Raw genomic sequence first — 26,649 nt, forward strand, 5'->3', positions numbered from 1 at the left:
AACTACTTTTATCTTTTGTTTACCAAATGCTCTTCAACTTCACTTCTTGGTTTAATTGAAGGAATTACAAACAAAAAGAAGTATCTCACCCACTTTTACCCGTGTTTACAATGAATTAAATATTCAAGGATGGAAGTTTGGGAGCCAGAGTTAGGGGATAGAATACTAACTTCACCATCACCCATAATAGTAATTTGAATTCCAGGGAGTATTTGATTAGATCTTAAAATACTGAGTTTACTTTCGCTGGGTAATTTGCTGGATTGACACAGCAATGGACACTATTTCAAAGAATCGAATCCGATATCTATTTTATTGGTGTGAAAACCCCACTTTAACCAGACTACTCACATGTAGGCTCCTTGGAGTGCCATCCACGTGTATAAGATGTAAGAGGGCTTAGGGGGAATATTAATATGCAAGACAAACATGGCACAATGGTATTTATACCTGCATTTCTCTGGTTACTGATAAACACATGCTATTTTGGGCTGATAGCTCTCTAGAAATACAGACTTATGTAAACAAAAGTTTAGTCCTCCCAGAGATGGTGTTGGGTAGGCCATAGACACAGTCAAGTGTTGTTTTTTTTTAAACAAACAACCCCCCTCCCCTGATTGGCTGACTAAGTTCATTTGCCTAGTGCTTCAGTTTATTTGAATACTAAGTGGAAGACAAGTTTTGGGGGCTTTAACAAGGTAAACAAATGGATGGGCTGTGAAAGTAAACATCGTTATTTCCTCTCAAGCTCCTTTCTAGTTTCCAAAATTCTTCTCCTCCCTGCCTTTCCCTGCCCCCAGTCTTCTCCTTTTTAGGCTTGGTGTCTGGAATGGTGGAAAAGTACTGAAATTGCAAAAGAGACATATTTAATTATAAGTACCACAGTAATGAATTCAAGTACACTCGTTTATCATAAAGGGCTTTTCCATCTGTCTCTAAAGTATACTTAAAAATGCTGTGTATTTGGTAACATTAACACCAAGCATCTTCCACATGTTAATGTTTAGCGTTTTAGATGTTTGTTCCGCACCCCCCAAAGACAGCTTAGCGGTCCTTCCAGAAAGAGCACAATTATCTCTATGTTTGGGAGTGCCTGTGTGGTCTCCTCCTAATTTATTTGTACTTCAGTCCTTGGGGATCTATCTCAATCCCCCTGGCAAAGGGAGATTAGGGAATGGGGACTGTGGGGGCTTCTCACCACCCTGCCAGACAAGAGAAAACAACTTCCTCAAGTCCCACAAGTTCTTCTGGCCACTGTACAAATTGTTCTTGAGCATGGAGAGTTTCCAAAGGCCCTAATTAGCAACTCACAGCAAACATTTCTTTGCATTAGCTAATGATCCGGCTACACTTGTAAGCAAACAGAACCAACATATCTAATCAATGCTGAAAAACCAACCAAATGCCTATTAAACATCTGGATGTAATTTTCTCCTTAGAACAAAATGAAAACATATGCAGGTTCTTTTGATCTGTGTCTTAACAAAGAAATTGTTGATAAAAAAAAGTGTATTGGTCAGTCAATGTGTCATTTTCATAAAGTCTGCTAGTTTCTCTTCAAATGCTCCCAGTTTAATTTAGTTGGTTTCCTGCAATCTCTAATTTTACCATATTGTGTGAAACCACAAGAGATTCTTTGGATGCGATTTTATTTGAGGTTTTTACTGCTGTCTAGGCCTGCTACTGATTTTTTTTTTCTTTTTCCTTCTGACTTCTACTCTCCACCTCCAAACCTAACTCCCCCCCCCCCCTTTTGATAATGGGGTGAAGGTGGGGAGGAAAAGGCTACAAAATAATGTTGAAAAAAATTCTGGATCTTAAATTCTTTTTTTTTTTTTTTGGCCAGTCCTAGGCTGTGAACTCAGGGCTTGAGCACTGTCCCTGGCTTCTCTTTTGCTCAAGGCTAGCACTCTGCCACTTGAGCCACAGCGCCACTTCTGGCCATTTTCTGTATATGTGGTGCTGAGGAATCGAACCCAGGGCCTCATGTATATGAGGCAAGCACTCTTGCCACTAGGCCATATCCCCAGCCCCTGGATCTTAAATTCTTAACTTTATGGCAATTCTCAGTTTTAAAAAAGACAAATGGGGAAATACATGATAATAACTTCCTGTTGAAGGAAAAGAAAAATAACAAAAATAGTTTTTAAAAAGTTGCCACAATTTTCAATTTCAAATAACAAGCAATAGATTTCAAAGATGCCATTATTTTATGCTCAGCCTTCACAAACTTTGCTTCTGTTTCATAGCACCTATACTGTATAACATTTAGTTTTTTTTGTTATTGTGTATGTGTGCTAGTACTGGCACTTGAACTCGGAGCTTCAAGCTCTTCTTTGGTCTTTCTGTGGGAGACTGGCTCTCTAGTTGAGCCATACCTCTACTTCCAGCTTTTGCTAGTTAATTGGAGATGAGAGTCTCCTGGATTTGTCTTCTCTAGTTGACTTTGAACTTAGTACTCTCACTCAGATCAGCCCAGAGCCATAGGCACCTGGCTCAACATTTAGTTTTCATAATTACTTTCACTATGAGAATTGAAAATCAGCAACAAATAAATAGCTGTACACACAGATACGCATCAACATAAAACAAACACGGATATTCTTTTTGTTTCTTTTGCAGAGGATCAAAAAAGTACTGGTAAGGTGATTGTAGTCCACACCTATAATCCTAACTACTCAGGAACCTGAGATCTGAGGATCACTGTTCAAAGCCAGTCCAAAGCCAGTTGGGAATGAAAAATCCCCTTGAGACTTTTATCTCCAATTAGCCACTCAAAAATCAGAAGTGGCACTGTGGTTCAAAGTGTAAAGCAGCAGTAGCCTTGAGAAAAGAGCTCAGGGACAGCACTCAGGATCCCAATTCAAGCCTCATAATAGACCAAAAAGAAAAAAAAATGAGTAAGTACTTTTTCATTTCCAAACTACTTCCTACGGAAGCAACACACAATATTATTTCATGTAAAACATCACTGACATATGAATACATTAAAGGTAAAGAAGACTGTGGTTAACAAACTTTCAATGGAGGACCCAAATTAAAGATTTCATGAGCAGGACTATTTTCTTTTAAATAGGCTGTAGGCAAACTATACATATATTATTTATTTCAAACATAAGATTAAAGCTAGCTGATTGTTTAAGCACCATCAACTGTAATGCAATTTCATGAGTAACTGAGTGCTATCCCTGAGCTCTTTTGCTCAAGGTTAATGCTCTATTACTTTGAGTCACAGCTCCACTTCCAGCTTTCTGGTGGTTAATTAGAGATAAGAGTCTCATGGACTTATCTGCTCTGGGCTGGCTTTGAACCACCAAGTGTGAGCCACAAGTGCCTGGCTCTTTTCCTACTCCTAAGTCCTGAAATCCTAGCAACTCTGGAGGGCTGAGATCTGAGGAGCAAGGTTCAAATCCAGCCCAGGAAGCAAAGTCTATGAGAAACTTATCTCCAAGTAACTACCCCAAATCAGGAAGTAGAGCTGTGACTCAAACAGATAAAAATCTGAGAGACTCATTCCCAATACCTAGCAAAAAGCCGGAAGTGAAGATGTGGCTCAAGTGTTAGAATGCTAGTCTTTATCAAATAAGCTAAGGGAAAGTGAAAGGGCTTGAGTTCAAGCCCCACCAAATCCCCACCCTTCAAAGACCTCCCCATCCATCATATATGCCAAAGATTTCCAGTTTGAAGGTCATTATTGTCTTTTCTCACTCAGTCCCTATACTATATTTTGAGGAAATCAGAAGGTCTGGCTTGGTTTCAAATTCTGCTGATAAAGAAAAAAGTATCTAAAAGCTCATTTCCAGTTTTTACTCCTACTGAAGTGGAAAATATGGCGAGCAGCCACATTTTCTGTAAACAGTTATTAGAGAATATTTAAAGACAGTATGGTAGAATTGATTTTGAAGGAAGTGGTTTGAGGGAAAGAAGATTTGTAGCAGTGCTTTTTCGTTCCTGTCTCAAATACACTGTGGTTAATTTTTTGTTTCACTACCAGTGCAGCCAGTTAGTCCAGGTACACCTACCTAGTAATGCTTAAGGAAAGCAGAGAGAAGTCTCAATAAGTGCAAAGCATACTTGCAGATGCCAAGCATTGCCTACCTTGTCCTAGAGGTGATTATGGGATGGGTTGGTCACAGCCTGGCCTATGTATCACAATCAGTGGCTGTAACTTCAAGACAACAAGGAGTTGCCTAAAGATGTTATGATTTCAAAAAGTTCATAATGTAACTGATGGTTCACACATGTAATCCTAGATACTCAAAAGACTGAGATTTGAAGATTGAAGTTCCAGGCCAGCCCCAGCAGCAAATTCTGCAACAGCCCCCACCCCCCCCCCCCACCCCCTTTGGTCCAGGGGCTTGAACTTAGAGCCCTAGGTACTGTCTTTGAGTGTTCATGCTCAAGGCTAGTGCTCTACCACTTTGAGCTGCAAGTCTAGTTGTGGCTTTTTTTTTTTTTTTTTTTTTTTTGGTAGTTAAATGGAGATACGAGTTTCACAGGTTTCCTGCCTGGGCTGGCATCCAACAACGATTTTCAGTTCTCAGCCTCCTGCATAGCAAGGATTACAGGCATGAGCCACCTGGCATGTCTGTGAAATTCTTATCTCCAATCAACCACCAATAAGGTGGAAGTGGAGCTGTGGCTCAAGTAGTAGAGCACTAACTTTGAGTGAAAAAGGGTCAGTGCCCAGACCCTGAGTTAACACCCCTGTCCAAGATGCGAAGAAGCAAGCAAGCATCTAGCATTCCTAAGGTTAATCAAAGGTTAATCTCTGCATTAGTAAAACAAGATGAATAGCACAACCTTCTTTCCAGTCCTACTTATTGAGAACACCCCAAACCTACCATGCTGGACTTAAGAATTTACTATGGCCTTCAAATGGGCTAAAATTGCTTTTACTTTTCATTTATAATTGATATTTGGGATTGATGCAATTATAGAGAAGTCAATATCATACATATTTAAAACCACACTCCAACAGTGAATGTATTATCTAAAATGATTTTTTAAATATTTCAAAGAAAAAGATCTCTGTAAAAGCAAATTTTCAATAAAACGCATGTCTGTTTAAACAAGCTCTTTCCCCTAAGTCTCTTGAAGGTAAAACAATGAGAATGAGTGAGCGGTATTACATGCCAAAAACTTGTTAATTAGGTTCCAGCATAAAAATGAGTGTTTGGGCTGAGGGCTGGTGGCTCATGCCTGTAATCCTAGCTACTCAAGGGGCTGAGATCTGAGGATGGCAGCTCTAAGCCAGCCAGGGCAGGAAAGTTCATATGACCCTTATCTTCAATCAACCACCAAAAGCGCTGGAAGGGGGCTATGGCTCAAGCCTGCCTTGGGAGGGGAAAAAGCTAAGGGACTGAGCCCAGGCCCTAAATTCAGGTCCCAGTAAACACGAGCTTGCAAGCACGTGCACCATACCCTCACGCTGAGTGTTGAAAGTGCGCTTTTTTTTTTTTAACAGTCATCACCATTTTGTTAAAATAGTATCATTTATCCACTGTTCTAGTGAAAATAACGCCACTAACCTTTCTTTTTAAGTACACTAATGGCAATACAACCTAGGTTTTCCTCTGTGACACACACTTGAGACAAAAAAAAATCAGATATTCTCAGCGTGAGTTACATAGCCATTTCTTCTTTAAGTCTCAAGATCCTTATTTACGCAAGTCCTATCAAACAAGAATCTTGGTCTTGTAGCCAGCTCTTTTCTAGGGGTTTACCCCACCCCACCCCCACCTCTGCCCAAGGGTGCCGCCCAAATTATGGGGGTGGGTGGGCGGGACAGGTTTGTCAAGTCTCAATGCTGATTTGTCCCATTATTATCTCATTGTTTCTCTTTGTTCTTTAGAATTTGAAGCAAGATTCGCAGTCCTGATGGAGAGACTCCTTTAATCCTCACCCATCCTCTCTCAGAGAGAGCGAGACAGCGAGCGAGCGAGAGAAGTCTGATTTAGGACTAGAGATTGCTCCTCTCAGCCTGCAAGCATCTTTGAGCTTGGGACCGAAGTGTCTTAACACTGGCGGCACTTGGGGGTAATCTTTCCCACCAAACGGAGTGAGGCCGATCTTTTCGGAAACTTGTTTGAAATCCTCCAGTACCGCTGGAATCCGGCTACCTTGGGTGCCAAGGGGGGAAGGGGTGGGGGGGATAGGTATGTAGGGGGGACGGGCAATTAGCTGTCCGGTGTCCCAGGTGTCCGGAGGCCAGGCAACTTCGTGGCCCACATTGGCATTTTCCATCAACTGCACAGCCTACTTCTCGTGCTTTCGTGAAAACGCAGCTTGAAGGGCAAAGGGGGGGGGGAAACCCCAACAATAACAACAAATCAAACCTGAGACATTTTAGAACTGCAATATCCCTTTCAACAGAGTAGCAGCACCAACAAGGGTCAATCCCCAAAGACCTTCTTCGCTCGAATTATCAGAAAGCGCTGCCTTCTGCCCCCCCCCCCCCGATTCCTTTCCCAAATAAGAAGCCAACGCGGTGAAGTGTCGAGGTTAGTTTCACTGAGATCGGAGGATTTTTCATGAAAGGGAAAAGCGAACAAGTGGCAGGATTTCTGCAAACCCGAGCCCCTGGCTTCCGCCGCCGCTCGCTCGCAGGTCCCTCCCGCTCGCGCGCATCAGCGCGCTCCCCAGCCGGCCCCACGTTACTTTGATTGACAGTCCGGCCCCGCCGCTCTCCTTCCCACCGACCTTCCAATCCTGCCTGCCAATCTCCGCATCTCGTCGCTTCCTATTGGCTGGCTTTGGCGTCCTCAAGGCTTCTCCAGAAACAGTTCTTCACCCAGCCCGGGAGGACGCGGTTGGCGGAGGAGGGGCGGGGGTGGGTGAGTGGGAGGGGAGACGAGGGAGATGGCGGAGATGGTAGCGAGTGGGGTGGGAGTGGAATGGAGGGGATGAGGAGTGAGAGGGAGCGGGTCATCCGACACGACGCTGCCATAGGCTTCGGGGAGGTACTACGTCAGCGCCCCACGTTGGGTTTGGCGCACGCGATTGGTCGAAGCTGTCCGCCCCCCCACCTCCTCTCACCCTCGTCCCCCGCCTCCCAGGCCCACGTCCCCCCGCCAGCTCCGCGCTCCCTGCCCCCGCCCGCGCGGGGTTGGGCGGGGCCGGCGCTGGTTAGCTCGGGAGTGTGAAACCGCGTGTTAATGTAACCGGCGCGAGAGGCGCGGGCGGCGGCGGCGGCGGGAGCGGCGGCTGCTGGAGCAGCGGCGGCGGCGGCAGCAGCGGGCGCCCCGCACCCCCGATTGCGCCACCCCTTCAGTCGTACGGGCGGGACCTGCACCACTTGCCGGACCTCAGACTGTCCGGTGGTGACCCAGCCCTCGTCGGCCCCCGCCGCTGTGACCACTAGGGACTCGTCCGCCGAGTTTGCCGGCCAAGGAGGGAGGCCGAGCGGCGGAGCGCACTCCGCTTCCCCGCACCATCTCGTGGATATCTTCGCCCGGGTCGCGAGAGAACTTTGCAGCTGGGTTGGAGCTCCCTTTGCCGGGAGGAGGACGTAGGAAAGGAGAGAAAGGAGGCCGAGGAAGAAGGGTCCGGGCCAGCCGTGCGGGGCGAGGTGCCCCGATGCGCCCCAGGATCGAGGAGCGGCGGCGGGCTCGTTCGGGGCTGCACTGCGGGGAGTAGCCCCGTCGCGTCCTGGAGGGTTTGTGCAACCGCGAGAACACCGAGTGCCGGTCGCACGGGGCGTGCCGAGCCGCCCTCCCGGCGGCGCGCCCTCCGCACTTTTCCCCGCCTCGTCATCCCCTTCTCTCGCCGGCCGGGGCTGAGGCTCGGGACCGCAGGGCGCGGAGCTTCTGATCCGATCCCGACTTCATCGTCTCCCCGGGAGCTCCGGGGCTGACGCCGCGGTGCGGATCCGCGGGGGTTGGCCCGGAACGCCGCGGAGGTTTGTTTTGTGTGGCGGGGGGGGGGGTTCGCGGGGGCGCATTGCCACCTGCACCTCGCTCGCTGCTACCGCTGTCGCGGGTGGAAAGAAGAACCCAGAGAGGAGGCAGAGATCGGGAACAGAGCAAAACAAAACAAAACAAAATAGCCCGTCTGGATTTGTGTGCCCGGGACTCTCGGCGGGCGCGCGGATCGCCGAGGGCGGGCGGGGGGAGGTCCAGCTGGAGTCGCCGCGCCCCCCATCTCCGCCCCGGGAGGCCTGGGCCCCGAGGGTCGCACCTTAAACCCCGCACGCGCCGTCCCAAGGGGGGCTTGTGGCGCCAACACAGATTTCTTGAGACAGTGGGGCCCCAGGCGCCCCGCGATGTGGCCCTGAGGGCAGGGAGCCCGCACCGGCTGGAGGAACAAGGAGCCAGCGGCCGGCGCCCAGTGGCCGGGTGTGTGCGCCTCGCCGCGCGCGCTACCCGCGCCGTCCTCGTCCGCCTGGCTTCCTGGCTTTAATTTTTTTTTCCTTCGGTGGGATTAAAGTTGGAAATTGAGCGGAGAATTGAGTTGTCCGGGAACAGAGCCGCGGCAGCCGCCAGAGCGATGTTCCCGCAGAGCCGGCACCCGGTAAGTCGCGGCCAGATAGGTGGAGTGAGGGGGTGATGATTGGGGGGTGGGAGGGCCCCGAGCCCAGGGAAGAAAGTACCCCGGTGCCAGGCGTGGGGACAGGGGTGGGGGTGGTGGGAGTCTTGGGCCCTTCCATTCATCCCCGGGTGGGCAGTATGCTGAAACTCAGTTTCACCCCCTTGGCTTTGAGGCCCCTCCAGCTTGACGTCTAGACGGGGCGGACGCGGGCGCCTGGGGAGGCTGGGGTCCCCCCCCTTCCCCGTTCCCCCTAGGTGAGTAGGGCGCCCCCCCTTTGTTTCTTGTCTCGCCTATTTACATGTCAATGCGGACCCCTCTCCGGTGGGTCCGGAGGTGGCCCGGTCACTCTGGGAACAGGGAGATGGAGGGAGTTGTTTTTCTTGTCTGATCCCCCTGGGTCATTGTCACCACCCCCACCCTTCGGGGCGGTCACGCAGGCAACTGCCTGGCTTATCCTCGAGGCAGCCCCCTTGCCTGGGTTATGGTGACCCAGAGGCACTTAACGCAATTCGCCCTGGAGGCCTGGGGCAGCTTCCGAGCTTCTAGCCGGGGGCTGGGGCCGGAAGGTCCACTTTGTCCTTCTACTAAAGTGGCTCCTCAACTCGAGTTTGGGATTGCGTTCTGGTGGGGGGCTGGGGAATCCCGTTTGCCGCCCATTTTAACTTGATTTTTTTTTTTTTAATGTCCTAACCACTCCTCCCTCTCCTGCCCGCCCTGTCCATCCACCCGCATCCTCCTCATCCCTCTGCCCTCCTTGCTGGTCGCCTTCAGACGCCGCACCAGGCTGCAGGCCAGCCCTTCAAGTTCACCATCCCGGAGTCCCTGGATCGGATTAAAGAAGAATTCCAGTTCTTGCAGGCGCAGTATCACAGGTGTGTGTCAGGCCACCCCAGGCCAGAGGTCACCCACGGGGCCCCTTGCCCTTCTTCACTCCAGGCCGGCGGCGGCGGCTGTACTTAGTATTTGTGTCCAGGCGGTGGCGTGTGGAGTCGCAGTTAAGACCTGTCATTCATGTTACCCCCTTTTCTGGCTCTTTATGGGCTGCCTCCTCTCTTGTCTCCTCCTCCTCCCATTGTTTCCCTTTTGCCCGTTTGCCGCTGTTCCAGGGAGTCCTTTTTCGTGTATTTAGGAGTTGCATGAGAACCGTCAATATTTGCACTTCATTTATTTATCTTGTAACAGGCTGAGCTGAAACATTGGTTCAATCGATGCCTCAGCACTCAGTGCGGGGGTTCAGGAAACCAAAGCCATGTTGAAATCTGCTGTTTGCCATAGGAGAAAATTGGGTTGTCTAAGACAAAGTCCATCCGAGGCAGCCAGATGCTGTTAGCTAGGCCCATCTCCAGTGGTAATGGGTGAAGGGGTTTCTTAGTGAGTTAGGGGAAATCATACATGCTTGGACCTTATTCTGGGTGGTTTGGGGTAGGACAAGGGAATGGAGCCCCATGTGTATGGAATGTCAACCTCTAAGGATACCTATGGTCAAAGAATTCTAAGTGGAAACTGCCCGTAGTGAATTGTCAGGCTTATTTAGTTCTTTCTGTGAGCCTGTGGCTCATTGGAGCTGAGAAATAACTCTAATGACAGTTTTTACTTTGTCATGGCTTTAGTGTATATTTTCTCAGTTTGTCGGGAGCTTTCTGATTATTGACCTTTTGTCTACTTGTGAGTAATATCTCTAAGAGCTTGAGGCATACTTGCACACACCATGTTTATGGAGCAGGGAGAACTTCAACCCACTTCATTGCAGTAGCTCCTCGACATATTTTGGCAGGGATTTAGAAAACCAAAGGGTTTTTGAAAGGGAGTAGCCATTGTCCAAGTAACTTTTCAGGCCACATTTTAAAGCCTAGAGACTATTTCATTTGGCACAAATGGTACAGCCTATCTTGGAAATGAAAGACTATGTAAAGACCAGATTTTGATGTAGTCCCCAGAAGCTAATTTTGATGCTAGGAAGTAGGGAACAAATGAACATGAGGAACAATCTATTTGGAAGAATTAAAAAAAAAAATTTCCAGTCTTACCAGGTATGCACCAAGATGGACAAGAGCAGTAGCTGAGTGGAAGAATAACCTGTACTATTTGCTTTATTCTTTTTTTTTTTTTTCTGTTAAACACAAGAACAAAGCTTTTGGGCGTTTACCTAGGTAGTTCATGGCTTTTCCAAATTGGTCTTTGTTTTTACTTGAAGTGCAAATATGTGAGACAGATGTTAAAACAAGTGACCTAATGTTTACGCTAAGTTGCCTGCTTTGTTTTTTTAGCCTTAAATTGGAATGTGAGAAACTGGCCAGTGAAAAAACAGAAATGCAGAGGCACTATGTGATGGTAGGTATCCCAGACTGAACTTCTTTCTTTCCATAAGATATTAGCAAATATGTGTTCTGAGTATTACAGAGATTTGATGAAATATTTGGTTCTTTTTTCTCTTTACAGTATTATGAAATGTCATACGGATTAAACATCGAAATGCACAAACAGGTAAGCTTTAGTTAAATCTCAAGCTTCAATGAGAAACCACTTCATATGTTGTTACAGTTCTGGCTTTGTGATCAAGGGCTACGATCATGGGTTACGAGGGGTAAATGTTTGTCTGCTATTTTCCTGCCTTCCTGAGAAGTTGGTGGTAGGTTATTCTGTAGTAAAGATTGCTTTTTGACAGTTAACATGGTGCTTAAGTGACTAGGTAAGAGGTGCTTTGAAAATGTAAACTGGCCTGTTTATAGGCAGATAGTATCTTAGACTCAGAGGTTACTTTTCCACCTGGATAGATTTATTTACCTTGTTCAGAGATCTGGGATATCTTGTAGAGCTAGGTGATATTTCTGTGCTGTTTGTGGAAGGAAGTGTGGTCCCATGGGGGGAAAAGAACAGCAGTTTGGAGTTTCTCTAATCAGATTAAACAAGGTATATGACTGACGGTGGAATATTCTTTGTAGATGGTGCTTTGGGGCAGCATAAAGAGACACTCAGGATTACTGTCTTATTAGCAAACATCCTTTTGAAAAATTTCTTGTTTGATGCAGGTTTGGAGGTGGAAAAAAAAGCATTCTTTACAGCCTCAGCATATGTTGGGAGTTGCTTCAGTCCTAGTGGTTTTAAAAGCATGAAAAGATTAGTGACTGGAAAGCTCTAGCTATGACTATGAGTTTGCAAGTTCCCATAAAATTCACACTTATGGCTACTATAATGGTGTATAAAAAGAGTATTGAGCTGGAACAAGGCACTAAGGACCTCATAAGAGAAGAAAAGCTAAATGATTGCTCAGCCCAAAGGACCCTCGATTGAGTAGTCATTGTCTGCCAAAGAAAGCATTAATGGCAGGGTGTAAGTATTCTGGAGATATGCTGACATTCACTTTTTCATCAAGACGCTGGTACAATAAGTCTTTTAGAAATCGATTGCCTCTTAAAAAATTATCATCAGATGAAGTTGCACAGTTGGACACATTTCAAAGTGCAACAATACAATTCTTACTTGATGTATATGTGCTATTTCAACTCAAACCCTTGTTTCATTAAATTAAAGAGCATAGCTGACCGGCTGGGGCACAGTGGAGAAATTGATTAGTTCAGCCTTCAGATCTTCCTTATATTCAAAGACTTTCATTAAGCAAGTGTGTTTCAGAGTTGAATTCTGCTTTTGTAAATCTGCACTCTTTGATTTTTAATTCATCATAGGTTTCATAATGTTATCGTGTGCATGAGATCAGTTCTCAGCTAGGTGTTTGGAAAGAGATAGCCAAGTTCAGGGCCTTTCACTGGTAATATAATTAGGCCTTTTAAAAACTGCTGATTTTACTCTGATTTGCCAAGTTGGTAGTCTTCTTTATATTAAGGTTATTTTATTTCAATGGCTTCTACCTTTTGGAGTAGGGCAGTTGTAATTTGTTGAGTAAATAGGTCAGAAGATCTATGGCTAACTTGGGTCATTTAAATTAATTATGCAAATAAGCTTGGCTTAGGAGATTTTATCCCCTCCCACTTCTTACTGGTGGTGTTGTGTTTTTTTTAAATCTTACCCTAAAGGGCCTCCCCCCTCCCACCTTTTAATAAGTATTCTGAAAGGGTAAGAGGAGACTGCATTTTTTCTTAAACCCATAAACTCCACGGATTTAATAACCTCATTGAGTCTTTACAAGGGAACACCACCCCTTTATGATGTTGTGTACTGGTGCTGGCTTTATTGGGGGAAGTGAAAGAGGTGTGTAATTCTTCTGGGTTCCTGTAGGGTACATGGTGGGGGTGACCTTTTCTTTATCATGTAGGAAGAAGGGAGAAGGGGTGAGGAGGGTCAGAAACCCCATGGAGTGAAAATAGTTTTCTAATGAGTTTCTGTACCGAGCTGGACATTTGTTGGTTATATACTGTCTGTCTATGAGACTCTGCGCTAATAATATGCTGTGTATAATTGGCCCAGTAATTTGAAAAATGTGAAAAGCTGAGAGACGCCATGTTCTTCATAGCAGGGTATTAAGCCCCCTGAAATTTAGTTTATATTGTCAGTGCTGACAGACCCTTCACTAGAGTGGTGTGCAAAGGAGTGCTGTAATTCAGTTTAAAGTGGTCTTACATTTGAAACACATCCTTCTGAATGTCACCCATTAATAATAAGTTCTGAGGAGGCATTTGGTGCCGCTAGTAATCATAATTCTTATTAAAACGGGTGACGTCTGGCCCCCAGGGTGTAGCCAGGCTCAAATTGATGCTTTTTGCCGCCTGATCACCAGCATGGCCTAAGTGCTCATTATATTGTAGAGAGGGCCTTTGGAGCTCTCATTAGATTTGACAGGAATTTTCTCTGGGGGGAAACTGGGCATTAGTGAGACTCCTGACAGGCTGAAATTATTCCTGCTTTATGGCTTATAACCAAATGCTAGCCAGCCATCATCAGGGGACACGAAAAATTGTCATTTCTGACAACATCTTTGTTATTGGAAAAAAAAATTGCAGCGATGGGGAAACTATCCAAGGAGAGAGCTTTCATGCTGTTAAGATTTGTCTCCAGTGACGACCGACCCACTCTCCCTTCCCACCTTTCAACGGGTTTGTCAGGAGGAGAGAATGTTAGAGTTCAGTGTCAAATCTCACCACTGGCTTTTCCGTCTGGAAGTTTTAAAGTGGAAGTGCGTCCAAATGAAGAATGGTATAATTGTGGTTTCCTGAGTTAGTGTGGTGCCTGTGGTCCATGTTATGTTGTGTCAACACTTCCTGATAAGCCTTCCCCTTTGCTTTCTCTGCTGGACTGTTGCTGGGTACTGAAAAGGCAGCTGCTTGTAACATTAAGACAGTCCCCCCTACCCCTGCCCTTTAGGGCTTTTATTTATTTTTTAAATAGTTCCTTGCCTATCATCTCTAGCCATGTAAGATGGTAAGCTCATGCTACTTTTCTAAGCAAGGGAGAAGTGGGAACTTCTCAGACCATGAGAGCATTGGGGCCCGCTGAGAGCTAGCAAGCTGAAGGAAATCTGCTTTTTACAAGGGCTGAGCCTCAGTTGGAGAGCAGTTGCTTTTCTGTGGCCTTTTGTGTTACCTTTGCTGTTCCTGGGAACAAGATGTACTGTAAGCGCATAAACAGGCCTTATGTGTCTCATTTGTGTATATTTTCTGCATGTTGAACAAACCAGGCTATAAGCTGGAGGAGGGGGTGGAGGTGCATGCCTCTATTCCCAACTACATAGGAAGATGGCAAATAATGAAATCAACCTGGAAAATAGAACCACCTTTCCAAAAAAAAAAATCTAACCTAGGTACTTGTGACTCCTGCCTATAATCCTAGCTACAGAGGAGTTGCAAGGTTGCTGTTCAAGGACAGCCTCAGCAAAAAACTTTCCAACTTAATTCCTGGAGGAAGGAGTACTTGCCTGATTTCCCAGTTATGGTAGAAGTTTGAGATGTGAAGATTGGGTTCCAGGAAAGCCTGGGCACAAGTTCACAAGATCCCGTCTTGATAGTAAATATGGGGCATGGTGGTAGTCCCCCTTGTTATCAGAGCCACGTTGAGTAACAAGGTATCAGGCCAGGCCAACCCTAGCAAAAAAAATGGGACCCTGTCTCAAAAACAGCCAGAGCAAAAATGGCTGGAGGTGTGTGCAAAGCCTGAGTTTAAACCGAGTACCACCACACACACAAAAAAAATTACAAAGGGAAAAAGTAAACTAAAAAGCCAATTGTAAGTTGTTCTTATCATTTGTGGCATCTGTTTTACAGTTTTCAGTAGGGATATCTCTCCCCTGATTTCCATAGGCATCCTGCAAAGTACCTTTATGGATGTCTTATTCCATCTATGGCTGTGGGCATGTGGTTGGGCAGTATCTGAGGCTTGGTCAGGCCTACCATCTGTTGAAGCCTTAGCTAGCATTGCTTGCATGGCTTCCTGTCCCTACTCAGCTGCCCTTGGGAACATGAAGCCAATGGCAGCATCACCTTTAGGGCTATGTGTGACCCATGTCTGTCCAGTTCCCTTTAGTTGTGTTGATCATTGTTACAATTTGTAGGACCCATCAGTCCTAGGTGCATTGTCTAGAAGTTAGGGAAATCAGCACTGGTATCTATGGGGGGCTTAATAAACTATGGGAAAGTAGACAGTTATATCTCAATAAACAATAGTGTCCTCCAGTTTTTAAGAACAGAATCATGTTAGGAATCCTAGCAGAGGCCATAAAGTGAACTTGACCAGTCACTTGGTTTTGAGCTGAGAAGTAGACAAACAAAAGTACCTGAGGCTAACAGTGGCTCATGTCAGTAATCCTCACTACTCAGGAGGCTGAGATCTGAGGATCAGGGTTTGAAATGGTCCAGGGCAGGAAAGCCTGTGAGACTCTAAAAAGCTCAGGCACAGCATCGAGTTAAAAACCCTAGTATTGTGTGTGCATGTATACACAAAGTAAATCACTAGGACAGAAAGGAAAGATGATATGTTCTGCAATCCTGGTTGTGGTTGAGTAAGGACAAAAAGCTTAACACTTGTGGGCTTTGAGTTCTATTTCAATAAGCACTGAGCCTTGGGGCTATACAGATTTTGGGCTGAATTTGTTTTCATAATTTTGATGCTTGTTTAACATTTTCTCTTAAGAAAATAAGTTATTCTGTAGTGTGTAGTATTGGTGTGTTTGTGAAGTACTTAAGTGGAACTGTTAGGGATTACTGTTAGAGTTAATTCCTACGATGTGACATTTACTTCTTACCTGTAAGTGTAACTCTTCCTGTTTTGTTTTTTTTTTTTTCTGTTTTGTCTCCAGGTTTCTCTTCTGGAACTTTTGGGGTGAGGCAGGGTAGGGACTCTGAATCACTACACATTTGCCAGGCGTTTATTCTACCACTGACTTATACCTCTAGGCTGGTATTCTTTTCCCTTTCTGTCTTTCTTTCCTTCTTTTTTTTCTTCTTTCTTTCTTTCTTTCTCTCTCTCTTTCTCTCTTTGTCTCTTTCTTTCTTTCCCTTCCTTCCTTCCTTCCTTCCTTCCTTCCTTCCTTCCTTCCTTCCTTCCTTCCTTCCTTCCTTCCTTCCTTCCCTCCCTCCCTCCTTCCCTCCCTCCCTCCTTCCCTCCCTCCCTCCCTCCCTCCCTCCCTCCCTCCCTCCCTCCCTCCTTTCTTCCTTCCCCAGTCCTGGGACTTGGACTCAGGGCCTGAGCACTGTCCCTGGCTTCTTTTTGCTCAAGGCTAGCACTCTGCCACTTGAGCCACAGCGCCACTCTGGCCCTTTTCTGTATAGTATATGTGGTGCTGGGGAATTGAACCCAGGGCTTCATGTATATGAGGCAAACACTTTTGTCACTAGGCCATATCCCCAGCCCTGGTATTTTTTTCTTTTTCCCCAAAGTTGAAAATCTCAGACCCTAAAATGAGGAGCTGGAGTATTAGGCCCTTAGAGTTAAGCACCTCCCCACATTGATCATCCTGCAATATTGGAGGGTGGTGGCTGTTGGCAAGAGTGGAGTGGTCCCCAGCTTCATTTTCATTAGACAGGCCTGTCCTTTACAATCCTAAGTTCAAAGAGATTAAGTTCCTGGTGTATTTAAAGCCTGGACTCTGAGGTACAAGATTAGCCTGCAGGTTTTTTTTTTTTTTTTTAAATCAACAAGCAGAGCTGATTTCACCACTTAACTGTAACTAACCTCCCAGCCAGTGCCCTCAGCAGTTGGGCCAGGGCCAGCATTGGGATCAGGAAGATGTGGCGTCAGAACACATACACGTTGTGATTACTAATTTTTTCTTTTCTTTTCTCTTCCTTTTCTAGTGGTATTGATATTTAAACTCATGGCCTCAAGCTTGGTAGGCAGCTGTCTGCCATTTGAGCCATATCTCCAGCCCATTTTGCTTCAGTTACTTTTGGAATAGGGTCTCTCATTTATTTACTGGCTGCCTTGGACCTCATTTTAGGCTTAAGTAGCTAGATTGGCAGGTGCATAACCATTGGGTGAGTACCAACATCCTCCAAATTTCTACCTGCCAAGTAGCTGGGGTTATTATAGGTGTAGACCACCGTGTCCAGCTATTTATTTATTATTTTTTTGTGCTGGTACTAGGACTTGAACTCAGCTCCTGGGTGCTGTTTCTGAGCTTTTTTGTTGAAGGCTGAGGATGTTTTCCCACTTCATGTTTTATCAAGAAACAAAGACAATTTCTTTCAGTTAATATTTAAATAAATCATTTTGAGTAGTAGTTGAAAACTAAAGACAAATTTAGTTACTGGCTCATGGAACCATTGTACAGTTCTACTGACCAAAGTCTGCTCTTTGATTATTGAATATTTTGGGGTCTTTAAAAGTGGATTTAATAGGAAGAAACTGAGTTTCTTGGCTCCACTAGACTTTGTCAGACTCTTTTCCTACTTTCACTAACCGCGGCGTTTTCCATTGTCCCATATTAAAAAAATGGAATTCCACAGCTAAAATCTTTAATGTAGGATATACCACCACTACCACCCCTCGCCTTTTTCTTTTTCAGGTAAGGTCTCACCATATCTCCTCTTGCCTCTGCCTCCCAGGTTCAGGATTATAGGTGTTCACCAGGGCTGGCTATAGTATGCTGTGTGTATGTGTGTGTGTGTGTGTGTGTGTTGCACACATGCTTGCACTAGTCCTGGGGTTTGAACTCAGCGCCTGAGCATTGTCCTTGAGATTCTTCTTGCTCAAAGCTTAGAGCTCTACCACTTGAGCCACAGAACTACTTCCAGCTTTTTTTTTTTTTTTTTTTTTTTGAGTAGTTTATCGGAGATAAGAGTCTCATGGACTTTCCTGCTTGGGCTGGCTTCAAATGGTGACTCGCAGATCTCAGCCTCTTGAGTAGCTAGGATTACAGTCTTAAGCCACCAGCATCCAGCTGTCATACTTAATTACATTTTACTTAGCTGTTTTTCACAAGGTAGGGGCCTTTATATCTTCAAAATATTCCTCATTTGGAGTTTTGGAAAATTCTGCAGTAGCAAGTGAAGCACAAGATGGTTCTATGAAGATCTATATGTAGTACATGTTTTGCAGTGCTAAGGGAATTACATGGGCCAGGGCATCATTCTACCTTCTATTGCTGAGCTACACCCCAGCTTAATCCCTTTTCTCCCCTCCAGTACTGAGTTTGAACTCAAGATCTCATACTTACACGGCAGTTACTCTACCACTTGATCCATTTCCTAAGCTTGTGTGTGTGTGGGGGGGGGTATATTTCTGTGCCTACTTGTAGGTAGGTGTGTGTGTATACATATGGTAGAAATTTTCTAATTTTTTTCCAAAGCATGGTTTGATTTGAACTAGTGAAACAAAAAACAGATCTTTAACATAAATTAGGAGATATGTTGCATTCATTTGACTTAAGAAAAAATGCTATAGTTTTATTTTCAGAGTTGCACAGTTTGTAGACAGTCCAGTCACCATGTGTGATTTGCAGTGTTGATCTTTTTATCAATTACCTTTGGCACAATTATGTATTTCATTGATGAATTGGAAAAAATTAAGAGTTGTTTCATTCTTTTGACCTGCTTTTGAATAGAATTACACAGATGACCACTGCTTCCTCTTAAAGCTCTCACACCAAATATAAAAAACAATTTTTTAAAAAATTTCTGGCAGTATTATATTTATATATGTATATGTATGTGTACACATTCATGTATATGTACACATGCATATGTATGCTACTGTGTCACATTTTTACCTCAAACACAGTAGCAGAACAAAGGTGGGTACAGGTTCATTTTGTTCCACTGGAAATGGTTTCAGTGGACTCTCATCTATAGGTAGAAAAGCTGTTCTCTGCAGGACATAGAGGGAGGAAGGTGCAGAGAAGGAGAGAACTGTATGTCCAACCTGCTGAGCATCCCTGAAGTCTTTTCTCAGTGTGCTGGAAATACTTATCAAGTACTCATTATCCCTTAGGTGAGATGGATTAGTCTGTGAGAATGTAGGTGTGTGTGAACTTGCACGTCTCAAGTTGCTGGAATACATGTGATATTAGACAGGGCTAGATTCAATCTGGCACTCCCATTAATTGATCCAGCAAGAAGTCTGAGTACAAATCACCCAAGTTGTTTACTTACCTAGTTGTCATTTGTATGGTAGATGGCTGTGTGTGTGTGTGTGTGTGTGTGTGTGTGTGTGTGTGTGTGATATTTATAGGGAATGGACATTTTAAATGGAGAAGCTAAAAGTGTTCAGTTGAGTCCTTGGTTTCCAGGTGTCCCCTGGTTGTACCACTCAGTGTGAGGACCACTAGCTTGTATTGCAAACCTTTCTGCCTATTTAGAATTGTAAGATTGAGCATGCAGGACACAGTCAAGGACTTGGGGCTGTGGCATCTCTCTTAAGGTTTTTCTTCTCACTCTGCCTCTCACTCTCCCCCTTCTGTGTCTGCCCCTGGGTTTTTTTCTCCTCCTTTCTTACTTGGCACTGCTCTCCTCACTGCCCTGTAATCCTGCCAGGTGGGGCTCTTCAGAACATGCAAGTACATTTAGTGTCTTCCAGTTCCATTGTAAAAGTCCAGGACTTTTTGTCATACTTTATGTGGCCTTCCTTAAACTTGTTCAAGGGCCAGTTCAGACACCCTGCCTGCTTGCTTCGTGGCCTTCTATGACTGGCTGATAGTGCCTGGTACTGCTTGTTTGCTGCAGTTGTTGTAAGGTTTCTTCATGTGTTTCTTTTTTTCTATAGATACATTGCTTCTTTTGGAAGCTTTGAGTGTGAGCTGAGTGTCTGGTCTGCTTTCCCAGTGTGCTGTATGCACAGCATAGGTGCATAACTTGTATGTGTACAACACACATACATAGACACACATGTGTGTGTGTGTGAGCATATGTGTATACATTGTGAGTGTAGCTAATGTATTCTTTGCAACTATTCTGGGTCCCCAACATGTGCAAACTATTTTATATTAAGAGTGTGTGTATGTGTATATTTGATGGTACTAGGGTTTGAACACTTTGGGCTTTACATTTGCTAGACAGATACTCTGCCTACCACTTGAGCCATGTCACCCAGTCTTCCCCCCACACCCTTTTAATTTTTAGATAGGGTCTCCTGCTTTTGACTTGGGGCCACTTCAGATCACCTCTTACTTACACTTCCTATATACCTGGGATTACAAGTGTAAGCCACTATGCCAGCTTGTTTGTGGAGTGGAAGAGTTGTTAACTTTTTATCTTGGCTGGCCTCAAATTGCAGTCCTTCTGCTCTCTGCCTTCTGAGTAGCCGGAATTATAGACATGAGCTACCACATCTACCCAGTTGTATACATTTTTTACATACAAACACACAAAGTAGTCCTCTGTCCAGTAATTAAGATTGTTTGTGTATATCTCAAGATTCTTCAACAAGTCCATGGAACCTAGATTTAAAAACTGGTATAGGAGTTCCCATACACTGCAGGTCCTTATGCTGACATTAAAAATGAAACTTGTTTAGCTCAGTTCTAATAGTCTCATCTAACTACTTACTCTGTTGTTTTCTTTAGAACAAATGATTTACAACTAGACTATCCACTGAGGCTTCTTAATGAGGAGCATAATTATAGTAATATATTTGGGTTTATACTTAGAGAACAAAAGTTGTGTGCTTCTGAGGCCTGGGTTTTGCTGTGAATTGCGCATGTGCATGGATTGCTGTTGTGGAAATGGAGCATTGCTTGTTGCTTAAGGATGACTACAGCTGCCAGTAGACTGCATAGATGATATTGCAAGTCTCTCTTAAGGAATCAATCTGAATTTATTCACTTTTTGTTATTAGTAATGATCATAAGCATTGATTACTTTTAAATCTTTAATGTCGTCCTCCCACCATCCCCAACATTTCATTATGGAAAATTTCAAAGACACAGAAAAGACATGGAAAGAGAACTCCACAGCAGATATCCATCTTACACCCACCTGTATTCTGCCTGGAGTCCAGAAATTGTCTTCTCATATTTTGAGATGTACCTCCTGCATCTTACAGTGAGTGCCCTTCCCACCCCCACAATGCATCTGGGCAAGTTTGGAAAGGCTTAATAGAGGATCAGAACTTTTCCTTAACTATTACTCGTAATCAAGACCTCTGTTTTAGGAATTGCATCTTAACAAGTCTGTATAATATTTCTTTGCCAGTTGTGCATCTTGAATTTCTGGCATGGTTGTATTAGGTTGTTCGCCATTATATGGGGTTACTGTGCATTCTGTTTTATATTTTTGCTATCTTTATGTAGCTGTACAAAGGGGTTTCAGTTCAGCAAATGACTTTGTAAGCACAATGCATCTTGATCAATGTCACTGCTTCTGTCATTTTGTCTCCCATTACTGTGCATTCTTTTCAACTGTTACCTGAAAGCATAGATTGGTACTCACACAGAGAACTCTCCCCTCCCGTCCTGTCCCCATCCCATCCAGTCGTCATATCCCATTTAGAGTACGTAGGCAGGAAACCAGGACATACTGTTGCCAAAGGAGTCTTAATTTTGAACTTGTTTTAGTACGGAAACTGTCCAGGTGGTAGGAAGGGAGGGGAGGTGGTTCTGGGGTGTGAACTATCAGAAAACCAAGCCTCTTGGAGGCCCTTTAGCCTGCAGAGCAGAGGCAAGCACAGGAGGGCCGCCGTCTTTGTTCCTTCCCAGTGCCCTGGCCCTCTGGATGCCTTGAGCAAGCAGCTGGTCAGAGCTCTTTGCAGGTAGGGTGGCCAGCCAGTGTATTGACATGTTCAGACACAACGGAAAACTGCATCAAGAGGCAGCTATTGGGATTTGCAGTAAATATATTACAGAACACAAGTGACTTGCCGATACTGCTTGTTTAGCAGTTTGCAAGGGCAATGGCAGTATGGATTTTTGAATTAGAAGGGAAAGGCTGTTCTTTCTCTGTGCGGGAACATCTAGTTGATGTCTGGGGGAGAAAATTGATTTAGAGAACAAAATGCAGCTGCCTTTATTTGTGCCATTTGAAAGGCTTCTATGGATTAGTGAGTGAAAATAAAAAGGGCTCTTCGGCTCCAGGAAAGGGGGTCTCACCATTGCTCTGTGTCTTAGGCTAGGATGGAGAAAAAAAATTAAGGATGGACCACAGGGGTGAAGGAGGGCCATCCTGTTTCCACACAGCCTGCAGCCACAGGTGCCTGCTCCACTCTCAGAATTGTTTTATTTTGTCAAGACAGGGTTCTTGCTATGTAGTCCAAGCTGGCTTTTAAACTCACGATCCTCTTGCCTCACTCCCCCCCTCCCCAAGTGTGAAGATTACAGGTGTGCGCACCACCACACCCAGCTCAAATAGATAGTTTTCTTTTCTGGTGTTTAGTTTGTTTGCTGTTGTAGAGTAAGCTTTTTACAGTGGGATCATCATAAGCTTTTTACCGTGAGTCATAGCCCTGATTATGTGCAGGAACTCCTTGTCAACCCCTAGCCTCCCTTTTGGTGGAGATTTTCTCATTCTCCTCTTAGGAAACAGGGTTTGGAATGAGAGTAGTCTGTTCCTCCTGGGGTAGGGGATGTGAATTGTTTGTTACACCTGTAGGAGTAGTTAAGCTGCTCCTGGCATGGGGTCCCCAGCTGTTACCTAACTAAATCTGTTAGCAATCCCTTTAAATCTCCACCTTACCCCTGCTCTTGGGCCTGCAGGCCAGACTCCATTTATACATTGCCCTCTTTCCAACCCCTCCTTCTGTTCTGTGCACCTTTAGTTTATTTCCTCCAAATTGTAAATTCTGTGTGTATATGTGTGTGCTTGCATGTATGTATGCACGTATGTATGTGTGTACGCATGTGTGCATGCTTATGTCAGTACTGGAGTTTGAACTCAGAGCCTTAGCTTTTTTTTTTTTTTTTTGCCAAGGCTGGCTCTCTAGCACTTGAGTCACAGCTCTACTTCTGGCTTTTTAACTGGTTATTTGGAGATAAGAGTCCCATAGAGTTTTCCTGCCAGGGCTGGCTTTGAACTGCAATCCTCAGATCTCAGCCCTCTGAGTGGCTAGGATTAGAGATGTGAGCCACCAGCTCCTGGCTTTGTAAAGTCTTCTATTCGGTCTAAGATCATAAACATTTACCTTTAGGCTCAAAAAGAAAAGTAAAAAAAATTAACAGCCACTGCTGCTGGCATTCTCCCTATTATCTAAAGAGTCTAAAGGAATTAAAATGCCTTACTCAGGCCAGCCAGCAAAATCTGTCCTTGGAAAGGCAACAACTTTAAGTAATGAATATAACTATGTGGGAAAATGAAGTCATGATGATTTTTTTCTCATTCAAGAGGATGGATGAACAAAAATTTGGTTCATTTTATTGCAGTGAGTTTTGGCAAAATTAAGGGGAAGAGGTGTGTGTCAGACACTTTTTTTTTTTTTTTGGCCAGTCCTGGTGCTTGGACTCAGGGCCTGAGCACTGTCCCTGGCTTCTTTTTGCTCAAGGCTAGCACTCTGCCACTTGAGCCACAGTGCCACTTCTGGCCGTTTTCTGTATATGTGGTGCTGGGGAATCGAACCCAGGGCCTCATGTGTAAGAGGCAAGCGCTCTTGCCACTAGGCCATATCCCCAGCCCAGACACTTTTTTTTAATGTAACTCTGATGTGAAGAATAATGTGTTGTCACGAAAATAAATGTGCTTGTGTCTGAATTAGGAGGCCCAATTGCTTGGCTAGATAAAGAAAAGGTGTCTTAAGCCTAAGGTCTTATGCAGAGCTTTTCAAAGTTATGGTTCTATTTTTCATCTACTGCATGGACTCTCAGGCTGTCTATCACAGTGTTTATGTGCTGATGTTTTGTATTTGAGACTTCTCTCATAAGAAAAAATAGCCTTTGAGATTGGACATATTGGAAGTTTATTTTCTTCATTGATTTTTGAGGTGATTGTGTTGCCCAGGTTGGTCTTGAACTTCTGGTGGAGCTCAAGTTATCTTGTCACTCACAGGTTGAGGGCAAGGGGTAGGGTTTTCTTCAGCTCCCCGCTTTCCATGCAAAATTTAGGAACTTCAGATCTACATCTGAAAAGGATTTCAAAGGGATCTCACAAGAAGGAAGTTTTAGCAAGAGGTTTAAGCATAACAGGATAAAATAGGGAGAACTGGGGAAAGGAGACCTTTCCTGCTCTCTGTGTAGGAAATGGAAGTAGGGACTTGAATGACAGCTCCTCACTGACAGCCTCGTACTTATCCTTGTGGTCATGTCCTCTAGCAAACTTCTGATCCTTAGCCAGTGGTGCCAAGTGGACCAGATGGGTACTGTTTATTAATCAGAAGTATGGAGATGTGATCTAAGCCTGCCAGAACACAAGAACAACCAGTAAGCATTAGGGCTTTCTTTTAACAGGCTAATCTTTCATTTTTCTGTCTGTATACCAAATTCTAGAAGCCATGTAGCTTTTTACCATCTCAAGGGAGAAGGCCTGTGCAGATTAGCACCCTGTATGTCTCCCTTTTCTTCTAATCTAATACCTAAAGTGAGGTGATAGGAGAGAGCTTTCTGCTCTGGTAGGCTTTTTTGTTGTTGTTGTTAGTGTTTTTTATTTCCTTCCAGTTCTTGGTTGAGTCTGGCACTCAACTACTTAAGCCACAGCTCTACTTTCAAATTTTTGGTGGTTCATTAGAGATAAGAGTCTGGGAGACTTCTGCTCTAGCTGGCCTTCAACTACTATACTCAGATCTCAGCCTACTCAGTAGCTAGGATTACATGCATTAGCCATCAGTACCTGGCTCCTACTTAGTCTCCTAAGTAGCTAGGATTTTGGCTACCTCTGTGGAAATTTAGGCTGTCAGGCTTGAAAGGAAACTTTGGTGTATCTGTAGTACAGCTCAAGTTGTGCTAGGATCTGCTTACAAGCTCAGCTGCCTGCTTCTAAGGTGTCTGAAAAGCTCAAGGGTCCTGTCACTTGAGAAGCAACCCTGCCCTACTGACTCGGGGTAGCCTAGCCCTTTGGCCTGCCATTTATTTGGCCTGGGTTCCCGGGCCTTTTCCATTTGTAAGCAGGCTGGCTCTTTGGAGTCTGAGCTATCACCTCCCTCAGAGCCAATGTCTTTGCAAAGCTCTTGTAAAAACTGGAATGGGACCATGGAAATGTTTCCAAGTTCTGTACTTTCTAGCTCACCAAAGGCCAAAATCATACCAGCAATGCCACAAGGGAACTGCCAACTTCTGAATCTAGAAAGAAATCTATATTTTATAATTGACTACCCTAGACACTGTGATATTAGTGGAGTAAATGAAGCATAAGGAGAGGTTAGATTTAGACCATGTGGATTTCTCTTGAGGGCATGGGGAATTGTGAGCTGGTTGTTAAATTTGTATTCATTATCTCTTGACTAATTTGTTAAGTATGGCTTGGTTACCTACAGAGTCCCACAGTTCAAGGTCAGGATATTACATAAGGTTTGGCAGCCAAGATCATTCCACTCATTTATCACAAGGTCAAATATACTCTGCACCCCCATATTCTTTTTCTCTCCCCTTGTGCCTAGGGCTTGAACTCAGGGCCTTGAGCTTTCACATAGCCTTTTCTGCTCAAGGCTGGCACTCTACCACTTGAGCATACATGGTCCGCTTCCAGATGTTCTTTTGTTGGTTAATTGGAAATCAGTGTCTCATGGGCTTTTTTTTTTTTGTCAGATCTATGATTTTCAGATCTCCTGAGTAGCTAGGATTGCAGGCATGAGTCACCAGCTCCCATCCCTCCACTACTTAAACTTATTTTTATTTTTTCTGATTAACTTCTGGAGGACTACTCTGTTTCAAAGTACTGGCTGAGATTGCTCACATTTAGCATGGAATAAGTAGAATGAAAGCCACCTAAAAGGGACAGACTTTTTGAGTAGACTTTGCACCGTGAGAATATTGGTATTGACACCATTTGTAATTTGGAGTGGAGGTTCTCCTGTTTGTCGCATCCTAGCTAATATGGCTGTAAAGAGGAGATGAATGTGGCTACTTTTCCAAGTCTATTACTCAGGAGGACTGTAAATTTGATTGGCTGTTACAATTCCAGCAGAATCATTCGATTTGAGAGCAATAGAAAGATAAGATATCCAATTACCCAAATGATTTGCGGGTTAGCCAACGTTGTCATGGAAACACGAGTTGGAACAAATTAAATTTTAAGCAATAAAATAATCTTAAAGCCCGTCTGGGAACAAGAAAATTTGGCAGTGGCACTTACCTGAATTGAATCTGAGCTTGACACGATGTTGTTTGACATTGATATACTGTGGGGGCCTAAACTTCTATATGGCACACCATTATCCTTAAAAAGTAGCGCGACCACACCAGTACGGGGGAAGACTGGTAAAAAGTTAAGGGATACTAATATTTCTCCTTGGCTTTAGTGATAACTGGGCCGTGGGTTCCCTAGAAAATTTCATATTTAAGGGTTGAAATGCCATAATAATGATCAAGTAGTTTTAATTGGACATTAAAAATTAAAAGAAGGAAGACAAATCTTGATGCTCACACCAGTAATCCTAGCTACTTGTGGGGAGGGGGCTGCCAGCATAAAAGTCTCTGAGACTTTTTTCTCCAGTTAACCAGCAAAAAGGCTAAAAGTGGAGGTGTGTGACTCAAGTGGTAGAGCTAGCCTTAGGTAGTGATAAGCTAAGGGACAGCACGCAGGCTCTGGATTTCGCACAGGCTCTTGATTTCACTCAGGCTCCAGTACAAACACAAGAAACAGATTTATGGAGTAGCAACATGGC

The 26,649-nt window shown here is 44.5% G+C and overlaps 1 protein-coding gene and 1 long non-coding RNA gene across 12 annotated transcripts in view; one reads left to right on the forward strand and one right to left on the reverse strand.

The window, feature by feature from the left end:
- Positions 1-545: 545 nt before the first annotated feature.
- On the reverse strand, positions 546-6,838 carry LOC125355322. Its single transcript, XR_007211642.1, has 3 exons — positions 6,703-6,838; positions 4,099-4,168; positions 546-843 (listed from the first exon to the last, which is right to left on the reverse strand). It is a non-coding gene; the product is annotated as an uncharacterized LOC125355322 (long non-coding RNA).
- A 330-nt stretch (positions 6,839-7,168) lies between these two features.
- Positions 7,169-26,649, forward strand: part of Tle1 (TLE family member 1, transcriptional corepressor) — a 103,893-nt gene continuing 84,412 nt past the window's right edge. For 7 of the 11 annotated variants that reach the window (XM_048331804.1, XM_048331883.1, XM_048331813.1 and 4 more), the window contains exons 1-4: positions 7,169-8,511; positions 9,301-9,401; positions 10,797-10,860; positions 10,969-11,013. In XM_048331804.1, coding sequence (XP_048187761.1) covers positions 8,488-8,511; positions 9,301-9,401; positions 10,797-10,860; positions 10,969-11,013 — 234 coding nt within the window. In that variant the 5' untranslated portion in view covers positions 7,169-8,487. The remainder of the gene's footprint in view (positions 8,512-9,300; positions 9,402-10,796; positions 10,861-10,968; positions 11,014-26,649) is intronic. The other 4 variants (XM_048331849.1, XM_048331839.1, XM_048331859.1 and 1 more) reach the window with 1 other exon arrangement.

Source organism: Perognathus longimembris, chromosome 1 (genome assembly GCF_023159225.1).
Source record: "Perognathus longimembris pacificus isolate PPM17 chromosome 1, ASM2315922v1, whole genome shotgun sequence".
NCBI classification, from domain to species: Eukaryota; Metazoa; Chordata; class Mammalia; order Rodentia; family Heteromyidae; genus Perognathus; species Perognathus longimembris.